Consider the following 19,266-nt stretch of genomic DNA (forward strand, 5'->3'; position numbering starts at 1 on the left):
GCCGAATAATTTCTTCTACTCAAAAAGTATGGATTAATAATTAAAAGAAATATTATAATCGTTGCTAACTTTCTTACAAGTGACTTGTATTCTTTACGAATCGAGTTGGTAAAGAGCTCTCGAAGGGTATACAAACTCTTCTCGTTTGAATCTCGAGTCAAAGAAGTAGTACGGACTAAGTAGACACCTGAGAGTCGACCACTTAAGGAACCTTCATCAATGCTTGTCAGTTACGATTGAAAAGACTAACAGAGATTAGAACGGTGTGTGTCGATGTTATGATTTATTATTGTTTATGTAATAATCGCTTAATGATTTTTAATGTTGATGCTGATATACGATTAAATATGTGTCGATGTTCATGTATTATAATAATACACACGTCGTAGGTATATTTATGTATTACTTTATAGTATGCTGATCCATTGAGAATGTTTCGTATTTCTAATACAAAAAGTATTAGTATTAGATATTTTTCAAAGTGGGTGTGTTTGATAAACCCTGGGCATCGATAATGTATTTCGAAAAATCTCGTCTTTTATTTTTTTCATATTTAATAAGGACCATAAGATTATTCTTGCTTGAGAAGAAAATAATAATAGTAATAAGAAGAAAAAGAAGATGAAGAAGAAGAAGAAGAAGAAGAAGAATAAAAATAGGTTACAGAGTTGCACGACGATGAGAGATCGTCATCCAAAGGCCTTTGTGTGTCAGAGTTTTATGAACGTGTCTCAAGTCAAGGTTAATGGATGCTTCTAATTTTACATACATACATACATACATACATACATACATACATACATACATACGTTCATACCTAAATACTATCTATACATATTACATAGGATACACTTGGGAACTATGAGGATAAGATCGCAATTAACCATCATAATTTGTTAAATGGTTGCTCGTACACACATCGCGCTGGTAAATAAGACGTTATGAGGGTCCTATCAAAGTTTATATAGATAGAAAGAGAGAGAGAGAGAGAGAGAGAGAGAGAGAGAGAGAGAGAGAGAGAAAAGAGTGGGATGGATAATCGATAGATTTTATGACTCGCTTGTTACAACTAGAACGATCGTATATTGGCAACGCCTTGGTCAGAGCTGATTTGCTAAAGTCTATTAACAATTAATACGCTGTTATTGCGATTTACGTAAATACATATAACACATTATAAAGTATAAATATACTATTATTTTGTTGAGAGAAGAACATTATAATATAAACGATTAGAATTAGAATAGGAAAGGCTTAGAAATGCATGTACATTAGAATGAACGCGCCGATTCGAGTATTCGCTTTTGAATTTATTTTCTTTTCCTTTATTTTTCTTTTTAGGTATAATATAAAAAGAAAGTATGATCGAATCGGCGTGGTCAAAGCTGCGGCAAAGGTTTAGCTGGGGAAAAGAAAGGGGAAAAAATAATTAAAAAAATATATAGAAGGAAATTTTGTAGTACGCACAACAATTAGCGTGATAGTGTTATCAGAAATTCGTGTTAACTTATTGTTATAGTTTATATTGAACGATTAAAGTGAAATCAGCCGATCGAATTAATTCGGCGAAAGCACACCGAAGCGACGATTAATTACAACAATTAATAGCAAGCCTGTAAATGTAATGAAAAACAAAATAAATTGAAAAAAAAAAAAAATAAAATAAAAATAATCTAACAAAACGAATTAATCAAATAGTAAAACTTAAAAAACGGGCAATAAGTTTTCGTCGATCAGTGATACGTCGCAGGCACTAACAATATGTGTAAACACAGAGAGAGAAAAATAGAGAAAGATAGAGTAAGAAAGAGAATCATATAAAAATGTTCGAAGTAACAACATGCTTCAGCATGAAATAATTTGCGCATTTTTATTTTTTTTATGTATATATATATTTTGTTGCAGATTAATCTAACATAAGCGAACTTTTTTTTTAGTTGTCTCTCACGCGTCATTAACCGACTCGTTTTAATTAATCTAAAACATTTTAAATTTGATTAAAATAAAAAAAGAGAAAAACAATAGCGATTATGATGCTTCGAAGATACTCGAGACACTGCTATACTAATAGCTCTTGCAAAAGCCGAATAAATCATACATTACGAATTGAAATAGTATCTCAAGTAACGAAGTAATGGAACAAATTCTTACAGATAAGATGAGGTAAACGATTATTACTTACTTCATCTTGTCTGGAATTGTTTTTTTTTTCTTTATAATGACACATACAAAAACTTTGTGTGCGAATTCAATCATTTTTGGTGAAGGTGAAACGAAGAGAAAGAGAAAGAGAGAGAGAGAGAGAGAGAGAGACATAAAGAGAAAAGTTAAGGAACGTGAAGGAATCAGGTATAATGATTTATAAGAACAATAAAAATAATTTGTCAGAATAATTTAACAATTGAAATTTGTCGATCAATACAATAATATTATAATTATTATTATTATTATTATTATTGTGTTATTTTAATTCTGACAAATAATATTTTTTGAATAGGATAATTGTAAGGATTGGAAAAGGGGAAACAAGAGGTTGGTAGAAACAGGCGTACCATCTAAGTAACTGCTGTAGGCAGTGTTTCCCTTCACCATGCCAGTCTGCATCATCATCATCCCCACATCTGGAAAAATTCAGCGATCGACCCGGAGGCGGGTTCGTAAATAGAGATCAAGAAATAGAGACAAAAAGGGGGATTGAAGGCTGTGTGCATCTAGGAGAATATTATTTAAACATATAGACACAATCGTTAGATCTTTACGAAAATCAATAAAGATATGTGCGTACGAGAAGACGAGAACACGCTAAAGGTAGAAAGATACAAAAGTGGAAATGAGTAAACTTCTAAAAAGCTTCGAATTAGTATACTTACAATTAGATTAGATCGAAAAAAAAGAAAGTAAGAAAGATAGAGAGAGAGAGGAGAGATAGAAATAGTGAGAAGTAGATCAACCGAAAAAGTTAATAAATTTTAATAAAAAAGAAAAGCTTTTGAGAAGTTTATACTTTGAACATTTAGGATCAGATATATTTTATGACAACACGACGGTTGGAATACTTTCCTGACGATTACGCTGTCAAAAGGGATTTGTAAAAAAGAAAAGAACGAATGAAAAAAAAAAAGAACAATCGAAAAACAATATATGAACAGAGATAATCGTTAAACGTTGAAAAATGGACGATAGGAATTACAAGTTCGACGATTACCTTCGACGTTCTCTCATATTCTCTTCGAGACTTTCGATACCTGGAATAATATAATTAACTGAAACCTTAGGAGTTAGTTGACCGATAGTTTAACGAAAATCGTCTCATTGCCCAGGGTTTAGGACAACGTTTAAGTGTTCAATGTGAATTGTGTGATCTTCGTAAACAGATTTTGTTATATTTAACGATCTTAATTAAATACAACGATACGATGTCCGATTACATTTTTAATCGATTTAGATTTATTATCTATAAAGAATAGGGATTGCGGCAATTAGGGTTGTGAAAATTCCTGTCCATTCGTTGAATCGAAAATATCCTATTACGTGTACTTAAAATGTACGTGGTGTGTGTGAGAATGCGTGCATGTGAAAGTCGAGTATTTCAATTTTCGTTCCTCTTTCTCTTTAAAAACATACTTTAGTGTGATTCATTGGCGTGATTGCAACCGACGACGACGTAATATCGTTTGAATTTTATAACAAACCACAGTATTTTTCAAAGATATTATCATTTTTCGATCTCGCGCGCAATACGAAATCGAATTTGACTTTTTATCGGCGATAATTTCGCTCGATTTAGAGTAGGGTAGATTAAGATGAAACAGAGAGATAGAAAGATAGAAATAGATAGACAGAAAAAGATAGTTAGAGATAGAGAGAAAGAAATATAGTAAGAGAGAGAGATACAAAGTGGGGGTGTGGAGAGAGATAAGAGATGAAGGGAAAAGTTAAAAGAAATGGAAATAAGGATGTAGAAATGAAAAAAAGAGAAGGAAAAGAAATACGAAATAGAGAAAGACAGATAAGGGAAAGAGAGAGAAAGAGAGAGAGAGAGAGAGAGAGAGAGAAAATGTGATGAAGAGAAAAAATAGAGATTGTAGATTGCAGAGGGTATAACTGTTAACAGTAACATTACGTGAAGCTATCATACTGTAGTAAGTATGAATACCAAGTAAGTGCCAAATCCATACCAAGTAAGGCGTTAAAGAAAACCGTATCGGGAACTATAGTCATGCATGCAAAAACGAACGAACGAGAAGAGCACACACTATAGTGCAGGCTAATTTTTTCAGTGGGATAGTCAGGTGGTCATGCCAGGCCAGCTGACAAATGTATTAGAGAATCACGTGTCTCACTTGTGTCGTATAAATCGGTCAATTTATTATGATCTTAGAATTATTATTTATTAGAAAAATTCATCGAACTATCGATCATTCTGTTCGTTCTCAACACATTTCCTTTTTTTATTTTATTGTTTAAACAAATTTTCCACCTCGAAGAATTGTAACGATAAAAAGTTAAACGTTTGTGTGTACTTGTAGAATATAAATTAAAAAAATTTGATACTCATCGTAAGACAATATTATTGCATTGTGTTCTTCGTCATCGTGGTCATTGTCGTCGTCGTTGTCGTCGTCATTGTAGTCATCATTGTTACAGTCATTGTCCTTGTTCGACAGCAATTTAAAAATTATTGCTTCGATTTGCATACTTCTTTCTCCTTTTATTTTTTTTTTTTGATCACGCAATTAAATTTTGCTCATTGTCTCACACACACACACACACACACACACACGGGTGCGCTCACACGCACGCAAATTTGAGTGGCTAGTTAGAAATTTAGAAGCATTCGCATTCTCGTGGGGCACAGATAGGAAAATGTACAGAGAGAGATAGATAGATATAGATATAGATATAGATACAGAAGATAAAGAAAAACAGTAACAGAGAGAGAGAGAGAGAGAGAGAGAGAGAGAGAGAGAGAGAGAGAAAGAGATAGAGGCAGGGTAGGGGGAGGAAGTAACAAGAAGAAGAAGAAGAAGAAGACAGAGAAAGAGCGAGAGAAAGAGAAACGGGAAACTTGCAGGTAGTATGCCATATACAGATAGACATTTCAAACAGAAGGGTTGTAAAAACGCAAGTAGAAAATAGAGACAAATAGATACAGAGAAAAAGATATAGCATAGTCAGGATAGTGATACAGCAGAGAAGAAAAAGAAGAAGAAGAAGAAGTAGAAGAAGAAGAAGAATAACGATCTTTTGGCCAGTATAGTGTAAAAGAATAGGAGAATAAGAAAGAAATCTTTTGCAGAAAAGGGTAGAAGAGGGTTCAAAGAAGAAGATAACGACGAAATGAACAAAAAAGAAATGAAACAATTGTTAGACGACAGGGTGAAAGAATGTCTATTATCAGACCAAGCGAGCGTGTGTAAGACGTTACCTAAGTCCCGGCCCCAAGAGCGCTGCTGCTGCCCCACTAAATCATATATGATAAATAAAGTGGTCATAATTATGTCACACGGTTAATCGTCGCAGTTATTACTGAAACGTCTCTTAATATAGTACACAAACATAATAGATTATTAAATATAAAGGATGGATTTCTCGTTTTGAGGGTTGATTGTTAGAGAATAAAAAAACAGAAAGAAAGAAAGAAAGAGAAAGAGAAGGAGAAAAAGAGAGGGAAGCACGAGAAAGAGCAAGAGAGAAAGAGAGAGAGAGAGAGAGAGAGAGAGAGAGAGAGAGAGAGAGAGACAGACAGACAGACAGACAGACAGAGATAGAAGGTTTAGTAATATAGAAAAGAATATTAATTAGTTGGGTGAGAAGAAAGCATATTGCGCAGTGTTTGTCGGATCGTACACAATATTCTAATTGTAAATCGATTTAAAATCGGTTTTTGTCTAAGCAGGTATTTCTATATCTCTAAATAAAATATATATAATATATATTGTATATATATGAATCAGGCGCGAGTTTATCGATGAGAGAAATAAAATATAATTTGTGGAAGAAATATCATTTGATATATATATATTCTATCGTTAGAAATATTAAATATAAGTATGGTAATATTTTAATACTTGTAATGATAAGAATAATAAGAATAATAATAGTAATGACGATGATGAAAATAATAATAATAATAATAATAATAATAATAATATAACAAGAAGAATAAATAGGGCCGATTTAAGCTTCGCTTTTTGCCTTTCGACGTTCTTTTTTTTATATTGTTTTATGCACCCTTCCAAATGTTATTATATATATTACCTCGTGCACAGACACTCGTATCGTTATCGTATTATCGCGTTATGCACTCGGTATCTCTGTCAAAAACGATCCGAATTGAATTAGTTGGCAGAAGAAATTTGATAAAGATTCATTATTTCTTTTGTTTTTTTCTTTTATCTTTGTTAAAATTTAAAGAAAGTATTATTTTTTTTTTTCTTGCATTTAGTATGATTGGTATATACTTGAATTATAGATAATAGATCAATGACTGGAAAGACTTACAGTTTTTGCACTTGCATTTCTTGATTAGTGTCTCGTCTTTAATTTCATCGTGGCATGCTTTGCAATAGAACCACGCCCTGAAAATGAAAACAAGAGAGAGAGAGAAGATTAATTAATCGATTTTCTTTTGTTAAATAATTTTTCTTGTTAATTAATCTATATATCATGAATAATAATTTGTCATTTACTTTGTTTTTCTTGGAGAAAAAAAAAAGAATCGTTCTTTAAATTAATTTTTTCGTAAGGACATAATTATTTTGTTACAAAACTTACCGCTTGACTTCGTCCGCGGATTGAGCGATAAAGAATCCCTGAGTATTTGCAGCGATTTTGGCACCACGTGGATTAATCGAGATTTTACTGTCGACACCTCCCTCGCCCTTGATCTCAATCGCCAACAGGAGCAGCTTCAGTTTCGTGAAGCACAACCTATGATACGTTTACGCGTAATATTTGTCCAGATTTTTGTTTTTCATCCAATAAAACACGTTACAAACACAAAACAACTATTAAGATATAATATGTGTATGTCTAATCTCTATTGCAAAACATCGACTAAACGATTACTTGCGAACGATATTATATTTATGCGATTAGGTTATAGGTAAAAAGCAAATGGTTCTCTACGAGGTGGCTAAATTACGTTCCTCGATTCATCGATAGAAAATCGTAGAAAATATTATATTTCTTTTTGTGAAAAAAGAAAAAAACAAAAAATAACTCTTGTTTTACTAAACTACTACGAAATTATTCTTTTTAAGAGCCACCTCGTAGATTACGTGCCACTTATACTGAACACAATGAAAATGCACTCGTCGACTTTAAATAAATGATTCGTAAATAACACGGAAAAGCGTAAGAGAGAAAGAGAGAGAGACGATCGATGCAAGCGAGTCCCAGTTTCACGATTTCTATGTACGTAATGCATGTATATGTGTGTATATGTATACGTGTATATACCTACTTAAGTCTGAAAAAGAAGAAAGAGAAAGCAATTAAAAGGATGACTCGCATAGCATCGATCGTTACTGTCATTTCGTTGTAATAATAAAAGGATAGTGAAACTTTCGCGTTGGTATCATCGATTTTTTTTTTCTTTTTACAAAATCGAAATCGAGATCATCGTGTTCCTGTGATAAAATAAAAAAAAAAAATAGAAAAAAAATTATAATGCAAAAGAAGACACATCTTTTTTTTTTCCAACGAGTTTCAATATCCGTACGACGATCACATTCGAAAGACTTTTTTTAATTACGTTCTGAGTGGAATCACTCGACTATCGATAGGGAGTCTCATACATCGTATAGACGTCTACTGGATCACAAATTTTCTCGAAAAACAAGTCTTACGTCTAGATGTCAGTGGTACACAAACTGTAAATCTTAATTTTTAGACAATTTTTAATAATTTTCATAGATTATCTTCATCAAAATGCACGTGAGAAATCTTCATGAATTTTCTATATCGAAATAATCACATTTAAAGTATAAGTTATTTCATTATTATTATTATTATTATTATTGTACTTTCTCTCTTATATTCACTGATATGAGATTTAAAACAAATGTTAAATAAGAATTTTGACATTTTCATGAATCTTATGCATAGAAATAATCTCATTCGCGAAAGGAATGAATTGTCTCTATTTTTTCGTTTTCTTTCGAAATTATAAAAACTGAGAAATATTTTTATTAATACCATCTTTACGTTCGCGGAAAAAATGTAAGACTCGGGTGAAATTTCAGTCAATAAAGAACGAAACGATGACAATTATAAATAATTTGCGCACCACTGGTCTAGACTCTCAATCCCTTCGTGATTAAAGTCGAGTCAACCCTTTTCTCTGTCACGTATGTATGTATGTATATGTATGTATGTATGTATGCATGTAGTATGTACTAGTTTCTCACATAAAACGCTACGACTTGCCATTATACTGAAACGAGCATAGATAACAACTCGGAGATCGTAAAAAAGAATGAAAGAGTAACGTCGTACTGTATACAGCGCGTCACTGTAAAAGAAAACGTAATTGCTCGTTAAAGAATTAAAGCGAGTCGTGCGAACAAAAAGTGCGAAAGATCAACAAAGTATACATATATCACGTAGCCATGTATCTAAGTATGTATATATACTTTGTATGTATGAGATTTATACGAATGAATGAATGAATGAATGAATGAACTAATGAATGTATGAATATATACACACGTATTACGTAAGTTTAAAAGAAAGAAAAGAAACGAAAAATTTAAAGAAAAACGAAATAGAAGAAATGGAAAAGAAAAGTAGAGCCCATTACAGAGAAGGTCGCTTATTATGACTTTTAAATATGCACGAAGATATATATTTTTGTATTTTTTTTATCTTCGTGTCTTAAAACACGCATTGTAAATGATCTAATAAGAAAAGGAGAACATTTTTTACTCAAATGTGAATTAGTACTCTGTAATGTGTCCTCGGGTAAATATAGTATGAGAGATAAAGAAAGAGATAAAAAGAGAGATAGAGAGAGAAAGAAAGAGAAAGAGAGAGAGAAAGAGAGAAAGAGAAAGAGAGGGAAGGTGAAGAGAAGCATTCGTCATGCAAAAAACGGGGGTGGTAAGCCACGTAAATGACATTCTTGCGAAAGCGCCATGCGAGCGAATTGAAGAAGGGGTGAGTGGTGGGGAAAGGGGGATGCAGACTACAGGAACAATTAGGAACATCGAACAACTACGACAATGGAATCGTCATGCGAACGTATAACGAAGGGTGTGCTGACATTCGTGCTACTAGTGTTACTACTATTACAACTACTACTACCACTGCTAGTAGTAATGGTGGTGGTGGTGGTGGTGGTGGTGGTGGTGGTGTCGCGTTTCTAATCTACGCTACTACTTCCTAATATCACGCTTGAGAAACTCGAGAGAAACTGCTACTGTATGCGAGGTGAACTCGTCTCAATGTGTGTGTAAAATGTTATTAATCATATAGAAGTAAGTATGTAATGCTAAATTAACGAGTAAGCGTAGAAATAAATAAATAAAGAAATCGAAATAACTATCTTACATTGTAATTATAATACATATAGGAGTGACAGACTAGTTAATTTATTTATATCTGTGCCGTGTTTATATGCTACAATTATTTCAACGTTTCACACTAATTTGCCAAGTTGTGTGTCATGGTATATAATTAATTTATTTATATATATATTTATATATATATATATATAGAGAGAGAGAGAGGGAGAGAGAAAGATAAAGATAAAAATAGATAAATAGAGAGAGAAAGAGAGAGAGAGAGAGAGAAAGAGAGCAATAGAAAGAGAACAATACAGTAATGATAATAATAAATCGTAAAATCGAATTAAGAATATATCGAGTCAAAGTATGGGGTAATACAGGACGAGTAATTTTAGGTCGATTGTAAACGGTGGTTAGGTTGGTGATTGCTGTTGTTTCTTTTGGATGGTTTTATGGAGAGCTAAAAGTTTATCTTTACGAAGAAAAAAATATACGACTTTTGATATGTGCCCAAAGTATGTATAGATAAAACAAAGCTACTACGTCTGGATAGAGAAATGAATTTTCTTATGTTAGATAAGAAAAAATAGTAATGCATACGAATGTCGTAGATCCATAAAAAATCGTTCGGCCATTGTCGAAAAAAATGTTGCTAAGATAGAATTTTATTTTTCCCTCCTATATATAAATCTAGATAGAAACGTTTTTCTCTTATTCTGATATCGAATAGATACGTAGAACATAAAACGTAGTAGATATGCGTTTACTATAAGTGTCGTTAGTTAAATCTTGTAAATTTTATTTCACGTTTTTTTTTTTTTTTTATTTAACGGTAATAATAAATTTGTTGCAATACTAATGTTATATTAGGATTGGCATGCTCGTTTCGTGCGAATTCTCCTTTCTCGCAGTACTCCGAGTCTCGATGCAAATCATTCTCGATGATCTAAGCGTAACACATCGCATTCGCCATCTAAATCTCTGTCCTTCTAAATTCTACGTAATTATTTTATAGAAATCTGATTCGAAAAACGTGAGAAAGGAAACGAGACTTTCGAATATACATTTTGTTTTTTGTAGTACATCTTAATTTCATTTACTTTAATTTATTTTTTCTTCTTTTTTTCTCTAATTATACTAATTATTTCCTTTATCACATCTCGAAGAATAATCAAATGAAATTCAGGTGTCGAGGCTCTTGTGATTATAAATAGGCGCGAATAATAATTAGAATAATAATAAATTCCATAATCCATTCGATGCACGTCACAACGAAAAGAATCTTTTATGATATTCTCTACATACATAGTAATACAGCTTGCATGCTTGTATCAAAAGAAGAAAAAGAAAAAGAAGAAGAAGAAGAAGAAGAAGTAGAAAAAGAAGAAGAATGTTCGCATTCGATAACAAAAAAATATTAAATAGTAATGCTACATGAAAATATAAAAGACACATGCCTTTTAGAAAACAAAAAATATAAAATATAAAATAAAATATTCATTGTTCACACAATAATTATTTGCAATATCATATTCGAATCTTATTCTAATGTTTCCCATTTCTGCACAAAATTCCACCATTCGCAACCCTCCTATCTCATTTCGTTAAAAATCTAATCTAATATTTCGAAAATTTACTTTAATACGAGAGAAATCAAAAGATGTTGACACGAAGAAAGTTGAAACTAAACTGCGAAAGAGACCACTATGTTCAAATAAACGTATCAGAATGAAACATAATAAATAAAATTGAATATAAACATTGTTTAAGTGTGACCATGCTCGTATGTATTTTTTTTTTCTTTTTTAACTCGAGAATAAAATAATTCAATATATATTTCTATACAATACAATGAAATTGGTTATCCTAATTACTCGCAAAAATTACATATATCAGCACACGTTTTTTTTTATTTTTATTTCGGCAACGTATCATAAAAATATCGAATCGAAAAATAAAAATGAATACGAATGTTTAACGAGATATTATTACTTATTACGTTAATGCAATTTAAACAGTATTAATGTAGATTAAATCATATATTTTACTAACGAATATATATATTAATATAGAATATTTCAATTTACTAATGAAATCATACAATACATTCGTAATTACTGATTATTCTCCAAATTAGCAATCTCACAAACTGTTATGATGTTAACATCCACCCAATTTCAAAATAGATTTTCTATTTAAATAAGACAATTATTTTATATGAAAAAAAAAAATTAAAACGTATTATCGAAACAATGTTTTTAATTATAGATTCGATTTTTGTATATGTGTGTGTATAATATAATATCTCGTTTTAATACTAATGTGTACAAATTTTTATTTTATTGTAAGACACATTGGTATTAAAAAAGAAAAAAAAAAAACATATTAATCTAATTCATACTACATAAATATATCTTTCTGACTTATAAAAATCATGGAAATATTTATCATTTTCAATACTAAAAATATTCAGTACGTGAATGTGAGAAGGGGGAGGGGGTCAGAGGTCTCTCTATTTAAAAACATTACTGACCTATATTAATTTTGCAAATTTGTTTTGAATAATGCATAACGCAATGGAGATTGACCTACATATAATATAGAAATTTATTCGAAAATTTGACGAGTATATTAAAATAAATGTTTTAATTACAAATAACGTTGTGTGCGTGTGTCCGTGTGTGTGTGTGTTTACGTTTAAAAATATGAATTAATTGGTAAATCATAATTACTCGCGTAACAATTTTTTAACGCACATATTAATCGATTCTTAATATATATTTTAATAATAATAATAATAATGATAATACACATTTGTGTGTGAGAGCTAAGAAAAATAAAGGGAGAAAAAAATTATCATTTATGTGTGATCTCTTAAATGAATACTATTACTACTACTACTACTACTACTACTTTGAATTGTTCATACGACGAACCTCGATGAGTGAAACTCACCTAATGAATATGTAAGCTACACTCATATTTAAATATTTCAACTTGACGTTCACTTTGGGAATCTCTGACCTACATATATAAATCCCGTAAGGGTTTATACATGCGAATTCATGCTAAAATAGGTGTATTAATAATATATATATATATATATATATAAATCAAATTCATTACTAATTCAAATATGTCGCTAAACGTATGCCGTCAAAAATAGGATAACTAGTAATACATACATATATATGTATGTATTATTCAGGTATATATTTATAAAATTTGAAAAGAAAAATATTTTGTACGTGAAAACTCTGCCGTGTTTTTTCTTGTCTATTCGGGGATCGTACTTTTCTATTTGGAAAATAAAAATTTACATATTTGATGGAAAAAAAAGGAAGAGAATGTACAAAAAAAAAATAATAAAGAAGAAATAACAACTCACTAATTACTACGATTTCATTTCTCAAAATACTTCGTGCCGTGAAAAATTTAATCGCCTAAGCAAAATACGATATACAATAAATACTAGAATTTTGTTCACGAACGATTACGTAGATTCCACGAGATGACGTTATTTATGAAATCTAATTGATTAACACACGGTATTTGTTCTAGATAAACAAATTAATCGTCGATAAGATATACAAATGGAATCTATGTTCTCATCCGTATCTAATTCTACTGATCGAAATTAGATTACAAAAACGAAAAAAAAAAACAAAAAACAAAAAGGAGAGAGGAAAAGAGAGAGAGAGAGAGAGAAAGAGAGAGAGAGATGAAAATGTGCAAATTCATAATAAATAGAAACAAAAATTCCCCTTAAAAAAAGAAATTGAAAAGGAAAGAAAAATTTAAAATTCGAAAAGAGAATGACCGGGGCATTTATTTAAGTAGACGAAAAAAAACGAGAAACAGGCCTAAAGGCATACCCAAGGAAAAAAGATAAATAAAAATTAAACACGAAACAATTATTAAAAAAAAAAAAAAAAAAAGAAAAGGATATAGAGACAAAATGCATCTACGTAAAAATAAATAGGGAAAATATCATAGATAGAAATAGTGAGAGAGAAAGAAAGAGAGAAAAAGAGTGAGAGATAAAGTTAAAGATAAAGAGAAAGAGAAAAAAGAGAGAGATAGAGAGATAGAGAGATAGATAGATAGAGAGAGAGAAAGAGAGAGAGAGAGAGAGAGAAAAGGAAGAGAAAAGTAAGAAACAAAAAAAAGATAAAAAACGTTTGTAAGAGTTCACTCGTGAATCAAAAAAGGCCGAGGTGAAGGCCCGAGCAGGCAACACAGGTACGCTAATTTAAATGAGAACGTTTGTTGATCCAAGGAAACAAAAAATAACTTCCTCCTCGTTTAAATATGCTCTGGGACGATAAAACAAGCTTCATGAGAGAGAGAGAGCGAGAGAGAGAGAGAGAAAAAAAATATCGAAGAAAAAGAAGGAAAAAAAGAAAAAATCCTTTTTTTTTTTTTTTCTTTACGAAAACTCGACGCATACAATTTTCGAACGTTCTCATTTAAATAATCCGCCCTATGTAATACACTGCTTTATCGTAACATGGAAATATCCACAAGTATAATATACATATAAAAAAATGTAAGAAATCTACACAATATGAAGAAAGATATAATAGAATCGCATTCGAATGTCGTCGAGTGTTGCAAACTGTGTTCGTGTATAAATATGTAAATGTACGTGTATGTGTGTGTGTGTGTGTGTGTGTGTGTGTGTATGCGTGTGTCCTGTGTATACATGTGACGTTATTAAGTCTAATTAAAAACGAAAAAAAAAATAAATAAAACAAAAATCAAAAGAAAAGATAAAAAATATAATTTAATGCGAATTTAAACTCGTTAACAGTCCAAACACACAACGATCGAGCATTTTCTCTCTATAATGAATTAAAACGTAGTTATTATACCGAATATAATTGCTGTCTTCGTCTTTGTCGTTATCGTCGTCATTCCGTAAGTATACGTATGCAAATTATGCGTTTGTGCGTGTGTATTAATGTACGTGTATGTGAATGTGTCGTTGGTGATGTTCGCGAGTATTGCAGCTGATGTGCAGCGAGAACTTACTCGCTGGCTTGGGGAAATGTCATCCCGGTAAAGGACGGGGAGAGGGTTTCCGTGTACATCTCGCAGCCCGTGCCTTGCAGGTAATCATTCTGCCATGCCTGAGTATCCGGAGACTGAAACACCAACCAACCAGGCTCCACGTCATCAAACCTTTCAAGAAGCACCGTGTACAGAACGTGAATGGGACACTCGTCACGAGAACGATCGCGTACATTATTTAAGAAAATTTGTAGTCGGCCCAAAAAGGGGAATAAGGGGGACAAGGGTTTTTCTGGGGATACAAGGAAATATCAGAGAAAAATAAAGCGAGACGATAATATATAATATATGGCTCTTGCTTTTCTCGAAATCAACAGTGGTAGAGAGAAAGAGAGAAAGAGAGAGAGAGAGAGAGAGAGAGAGAGAGAGAGAGAGAGAGAGAAAGAGAAAAGAAAGATAGATTCATAGATAAATGTTGGCCTTACTCGTATTATACAGGGTGTGTTGTTTACAAGGGGTGATTCTATATATAAGTATAAATCGATAAAAAGGAGTAACATTTTGTTCGTTTGAAAGAATGTTTTCGAGAAAATCGTTTTCGATAATTTTAAATTAAAATATCTTCTGTTATTACCTGATTAATGATAATTATGAAAAAATCCCCGTACTTAATGAATTCTTGTTCTGTTATTTTATACCACTTTTGTACAAATGAAGAAGATTTGAAAATCGTATTGTATGAAATATTTAGTTGTTTCCGCACGTGTCATCCTCGCAGTTAGACCGATAGAAACAAACTAAACTAAAAGGGAAAATAAGTAGAGCGGTTGAAGGTGAAATGTTAAACATTACATAGAACAATGAATTCGAAAGTGTAATCAAAAGAAAATGTTTTTACAGCTGATACGTCACTGGAAACATAAACACAACGAGAACGATTTTCTCAAAAAACAAGGCTTCAAATGAAAATATGTTATTCTATTTTTATCGATGTAATGTATTTTTACATGTTAAATCAATTTCGATTCAGTTGTACAACCCTTTCGGATACATCATCAATACACATAGTTCGTTCAATTTTAATCGACATACACAAATACGAAAAATAATCAGTGAGAACGTAGAAAATTCGGGATCATTGTATAAAATATTTCTTGTTGTCGCTAATAATTTCTAAAATATTCTCATCTATATCGATTAGATTAACGCAAAAAAGGGCATTTTTAAAACGAAAAAAATTTTTTTTCAATCTCGACGAATATACATCGCCATTTTCATATACATATAAAAAACAAAATTTTGATAAAAGAAAACTCCGAGCTGATAGAAAATAAAGAAAAGATATAAAAGTGAGAGAGACAGAGAGACACAAAAAAAAAAAATAAAGAGAAAAAGAAAGAGAGAGAAAGAGAAATCGAGTCGACTTAACGCGATTTCCATAAAGTTCCTTCCATTTTCCTTCGTTAGAACGATCATGTTAGATCGTTCCAATTAAAAGTGAAAAAATAAAAAAAAACTCGTAGGCATCGAAAATCTCGTAAAAAGAAGGAAAAACGAACATTGAGAAAGAAACAGAAAGAGAAAGAGAAAGAAAGAAAAAGAGAGAGAGAGAGAGAGAGAGAGAGAGAGAGAGAGAGAGAGAGAGAGAGAAAGAAAAAAAAAAAAGATTATAAGTTGTAAAAAAAGACCTTAAATAAAGGAAAAACCTCCCTTCTTTTCATCATCGTATAATCTTTTTTTTATTGTTTCTTCTTCTTTTACCATCCTGCTGGAGTCTGTCTGTTTCTCTCTCTCTCTCCCTCTCTCTCTTTCTTTTTCTTTTTCTCTCTTTCTTTTTCTTTCTCTTTCTCTCTCTCTCTCTCTCTCTCTCTCTCTCTCTCTCTCTCTCTCTCTCTACTCGAAATTCGTATCGAGCGAAAGCACAGCCGCTTTCTCTCGGAGTTCTTCACGCTTGTGCGCCCGCGCGCACTTTCCTTTCACGCTCGAAGACTCCCCTAAAGGCGATTGCGAGTCCTCGTTTTCGACGTCGTTGTCGTCGTCGTCGTCGTCGTCGTCGTCGTCGTTGTTAGTGTCGTTGTATAGTCATGTCGGAAAGAATGTAGACACGTTTATCGTTTACTAACCGTAGCAGCGCACACCGATTTGAAAAAATGTAGGAATAAGAGAACGCTAACGAGATCGATTCAGCTTCGCCGTTATCCACTACTACCACCTCTCTTCCTATTTGTTGCTTGTTTTTCTTGTTGTTATTATTGTTGGTTGGTAGGTAGGTAGGTAGATAGGGAGGTAGTTGTATGATTATTGCTTCTCGTGTACACACACACGTATACATAATTTTGTATATGCGATAGATCGATATCAAATTGCGTATATATGTTAGACGCGTGTATATATGTGCAATTACTATTGTGTATGGTGATTGTCGTTAAATTATAGATCACGTATTTGATTACTCGATTCTACTCGAAGATTAGAAAAATTTGTGAAAAGATGAATATTATATTATTATAGTTGGAAGAATAAATAAATTTTAATGAAGGTATATCCTGAGGTTATATTAATAATTTACCGAAAGATATTGAATTTGTTTCATTTTTAAATACTAATTTTGATATCCAACGAACAATGTCAAAATGAAATACTAATTTTGATATCAAAGGAACAACGTCACAATATATTTCTTATCTATTTAAATATATTTTATTTTATAAGTATATATTTATTCTATTTCTGATAACGGTTATTAACGAAGATACGTTCGTTAAGATTATTTTCATTTCTTTTTCTCGACGAGTTTAATCGATAAGTCAAATTTGTTTTTTTATGATCCGACGAGATCCTTTACGTATACTATCTACTTAAAATTAGTCGTAGGAATAATCGTACTCGCCTGTACTGTCAATTTTAAATAATTTATATTTGCATACAATGCAAAGTTTTAAAGTGCATTTACACAGAAATTAATTTAGGATTATTAAACTTTCAAATTGATATATATATATAAGATAATTTTAATTTTAAGTAGTACTTGTGGCTAGACCATTTTTGCATTTTATAATGTTTCGAAGATGATTGGATATACATTCGTAAGATCTATTATCTTATTTTTTTAAGTTGATGATTTATTTTCTTCATTTGTATAAAATTATACTTCTCTTACAATAAAATACTTTTTAGTAATAAAATTGATATCAATAGACAAGTTTATTAATCCTAAGAGATATGTTTCTTTGTATAAAAATTTGAAAACATTGCATTACGAGCAAATATATCAATTGTTTCAAATTTGCCGTAATGGTACGAGTACTTCTGTGACTTACTGTATGGTTTCTTACGTAAGTGTAAATTTAAATAGAGACATAGTATGTGTGTGTATATATATAGATATATATCTATATATATATAGATATATAGATATATATAGATATATAGTAGTAGTATATAGCAAAGAAAGGTGAAAGTACGAAAAAACGTTACTAAAGCGATGTAGGGGTGGTTTACATCGACTAGGTGTAGCACAGATACGAATTTGTACAATATATAAGTTAAACACGTTCCATGTATATCCATATTACGTCATAATTATAAATATACATATCCATGTGTGTATAATGTGTACGTGTAGAAGATATAGATGTATATATAATATATAATATATATATATATATATAGCGTAGTGAGAGACATAGGCGAGGCGAAGCTTCATCTCTTTTTTATATCTTTTTTTTCTGTTTTTTTTTTTTTTAATACTGTGTTTATTTTATTGTTGCTTGCTTTTTATCCGATTCAAGAGACATCCGAGCCCTTTTTCAATTCCCTCCTCTTTAAGATAGACAAGAAGTGACATTTGTATGAAGAGAGACGAGTTATACTATGCGCAGCAAACGTCGTGGTCGTCGAGAAAGAAAGAAAGAAAGAAAGAAAGAAAAAAAAACAAAGAGAAACAAATGGTAACAACTCGAGAAAAAAGATTTTTTAATTAAACGAGACGCTATTAGCATTTCTTTCGACTACGGCTGACAATAGACGTTGTTAGTCCTAATTTATATTTTACAATTAGAAAATAAAGTGATACGATTTCATCCTAAATACAGTCATATATTTTCTAACATAAAATAATACTTTTTAACGTATTTGTGTAAACATTTCTATATTAGAATTTTTTTAAAAAATGTATAAATATTTCAAATAGCTTTTATCACGATCCTCTATAGGCGAACAAAAAAAAGTGTATATATTATATATATTTAATTCTAATTTTTTCTATTTAAATTGTCGAGTAATAATACAAAACGGTATAATTAATCCACTCCTCAATTAGAAGGATTAATCAGGATGAACAGTTAATTACAAAAAGCGATTGGAGAGTGATAGAGAAAGATAAAATGATAGAGATCACGGATCACGATCGATTAAAGATAGTTTGTTCTAGATGAGTTAAAGACTTCGCTTTTCTTTTTTATACTTTTTGTTTAATATGAGAGTTAAACGATTGATTAATATCGTATAAAAAAAAAATAAAAAAAAAAGATACATAAGGAATAATAATAACAATATTAATATTAATAAAGTAGGTCTCGTCTCTTGAATCAGAGATACATGTATCAATTTTTTTTGGATTGTTTTGATTGGTCACATGGACCGACTTACTCAGTGGCTCTCGCAAAAGGCATTCCAATGAAGGTAGGGCTCAGTGTCTCGGTGTACATCTCCATTCCAGTTCCACGTAGGTAGTCATTCT

The 19,266-nt window shown here is 31.2% G+C and overlaps 1 protein-coding gene across 50 annotated transcripts in view; it reads right to left on the reverse strand.

The window, feature by feature from the left end:
- Positions 1–19,266, reverse strand: part of LOC106787588 (calcium-activated potassium channel slowpoke) — an 81,153-nt gene that overhangs the window by 15,165 nt on the left and 46,722 nt on the right. For 17 of the 50 annotated variants that reach the window (XM_014750056.1, XM_014750072.1, XM_014750061.1 and 14 more), the window contains exons 11-15: positions 19,176–19,266; positions 6,778–6,933; positions 6,505–6,581; positions 5,429–5,464; positions 2,553–2,621 (exon numbers count right to left, since the gene is read on the reverse strand). The exon at positions 19,176–19,266 is cut by the window's right edge. In XM_014750056.1, the coding sequence (XP_014605542.1) occupies positions 2,553–2,621; positions 5,429–5,464; positions 6,505–6,581; positions 6,778–6,933; positions 19,176–19,266 (429 nt within the window). Of the gene's footprint in view, positions 1–2,552; positions 2,622–5,428; positions 5,465–6,504; positions 6,582–6,777; positions 6,934–14,546; positions 14,660–19,175 lie in introns of all 50 variants that reach the window. The other 33 variants (XM_014750081.1, XM_014750078.1, XM_014750079.1 and 30 more) reach the window with 7 other exon arrangements.

Source organism: Polistes canadensis, unplaced genomic scaffold (genome assembly GCF_001313835.1).
Source record: "Polistes canadensis isolate GaletaPanama2010 unplaced genomic scaffold, ASM131383v1 scaffold_107, whole genome shotgun sequence".
NCBI classification, from domain to species: Eukaryota; Metazoa; Arthropoda; class Insecta; order Hymenoptera; family Vespidae; genus Polistes; species Polistes canadensis.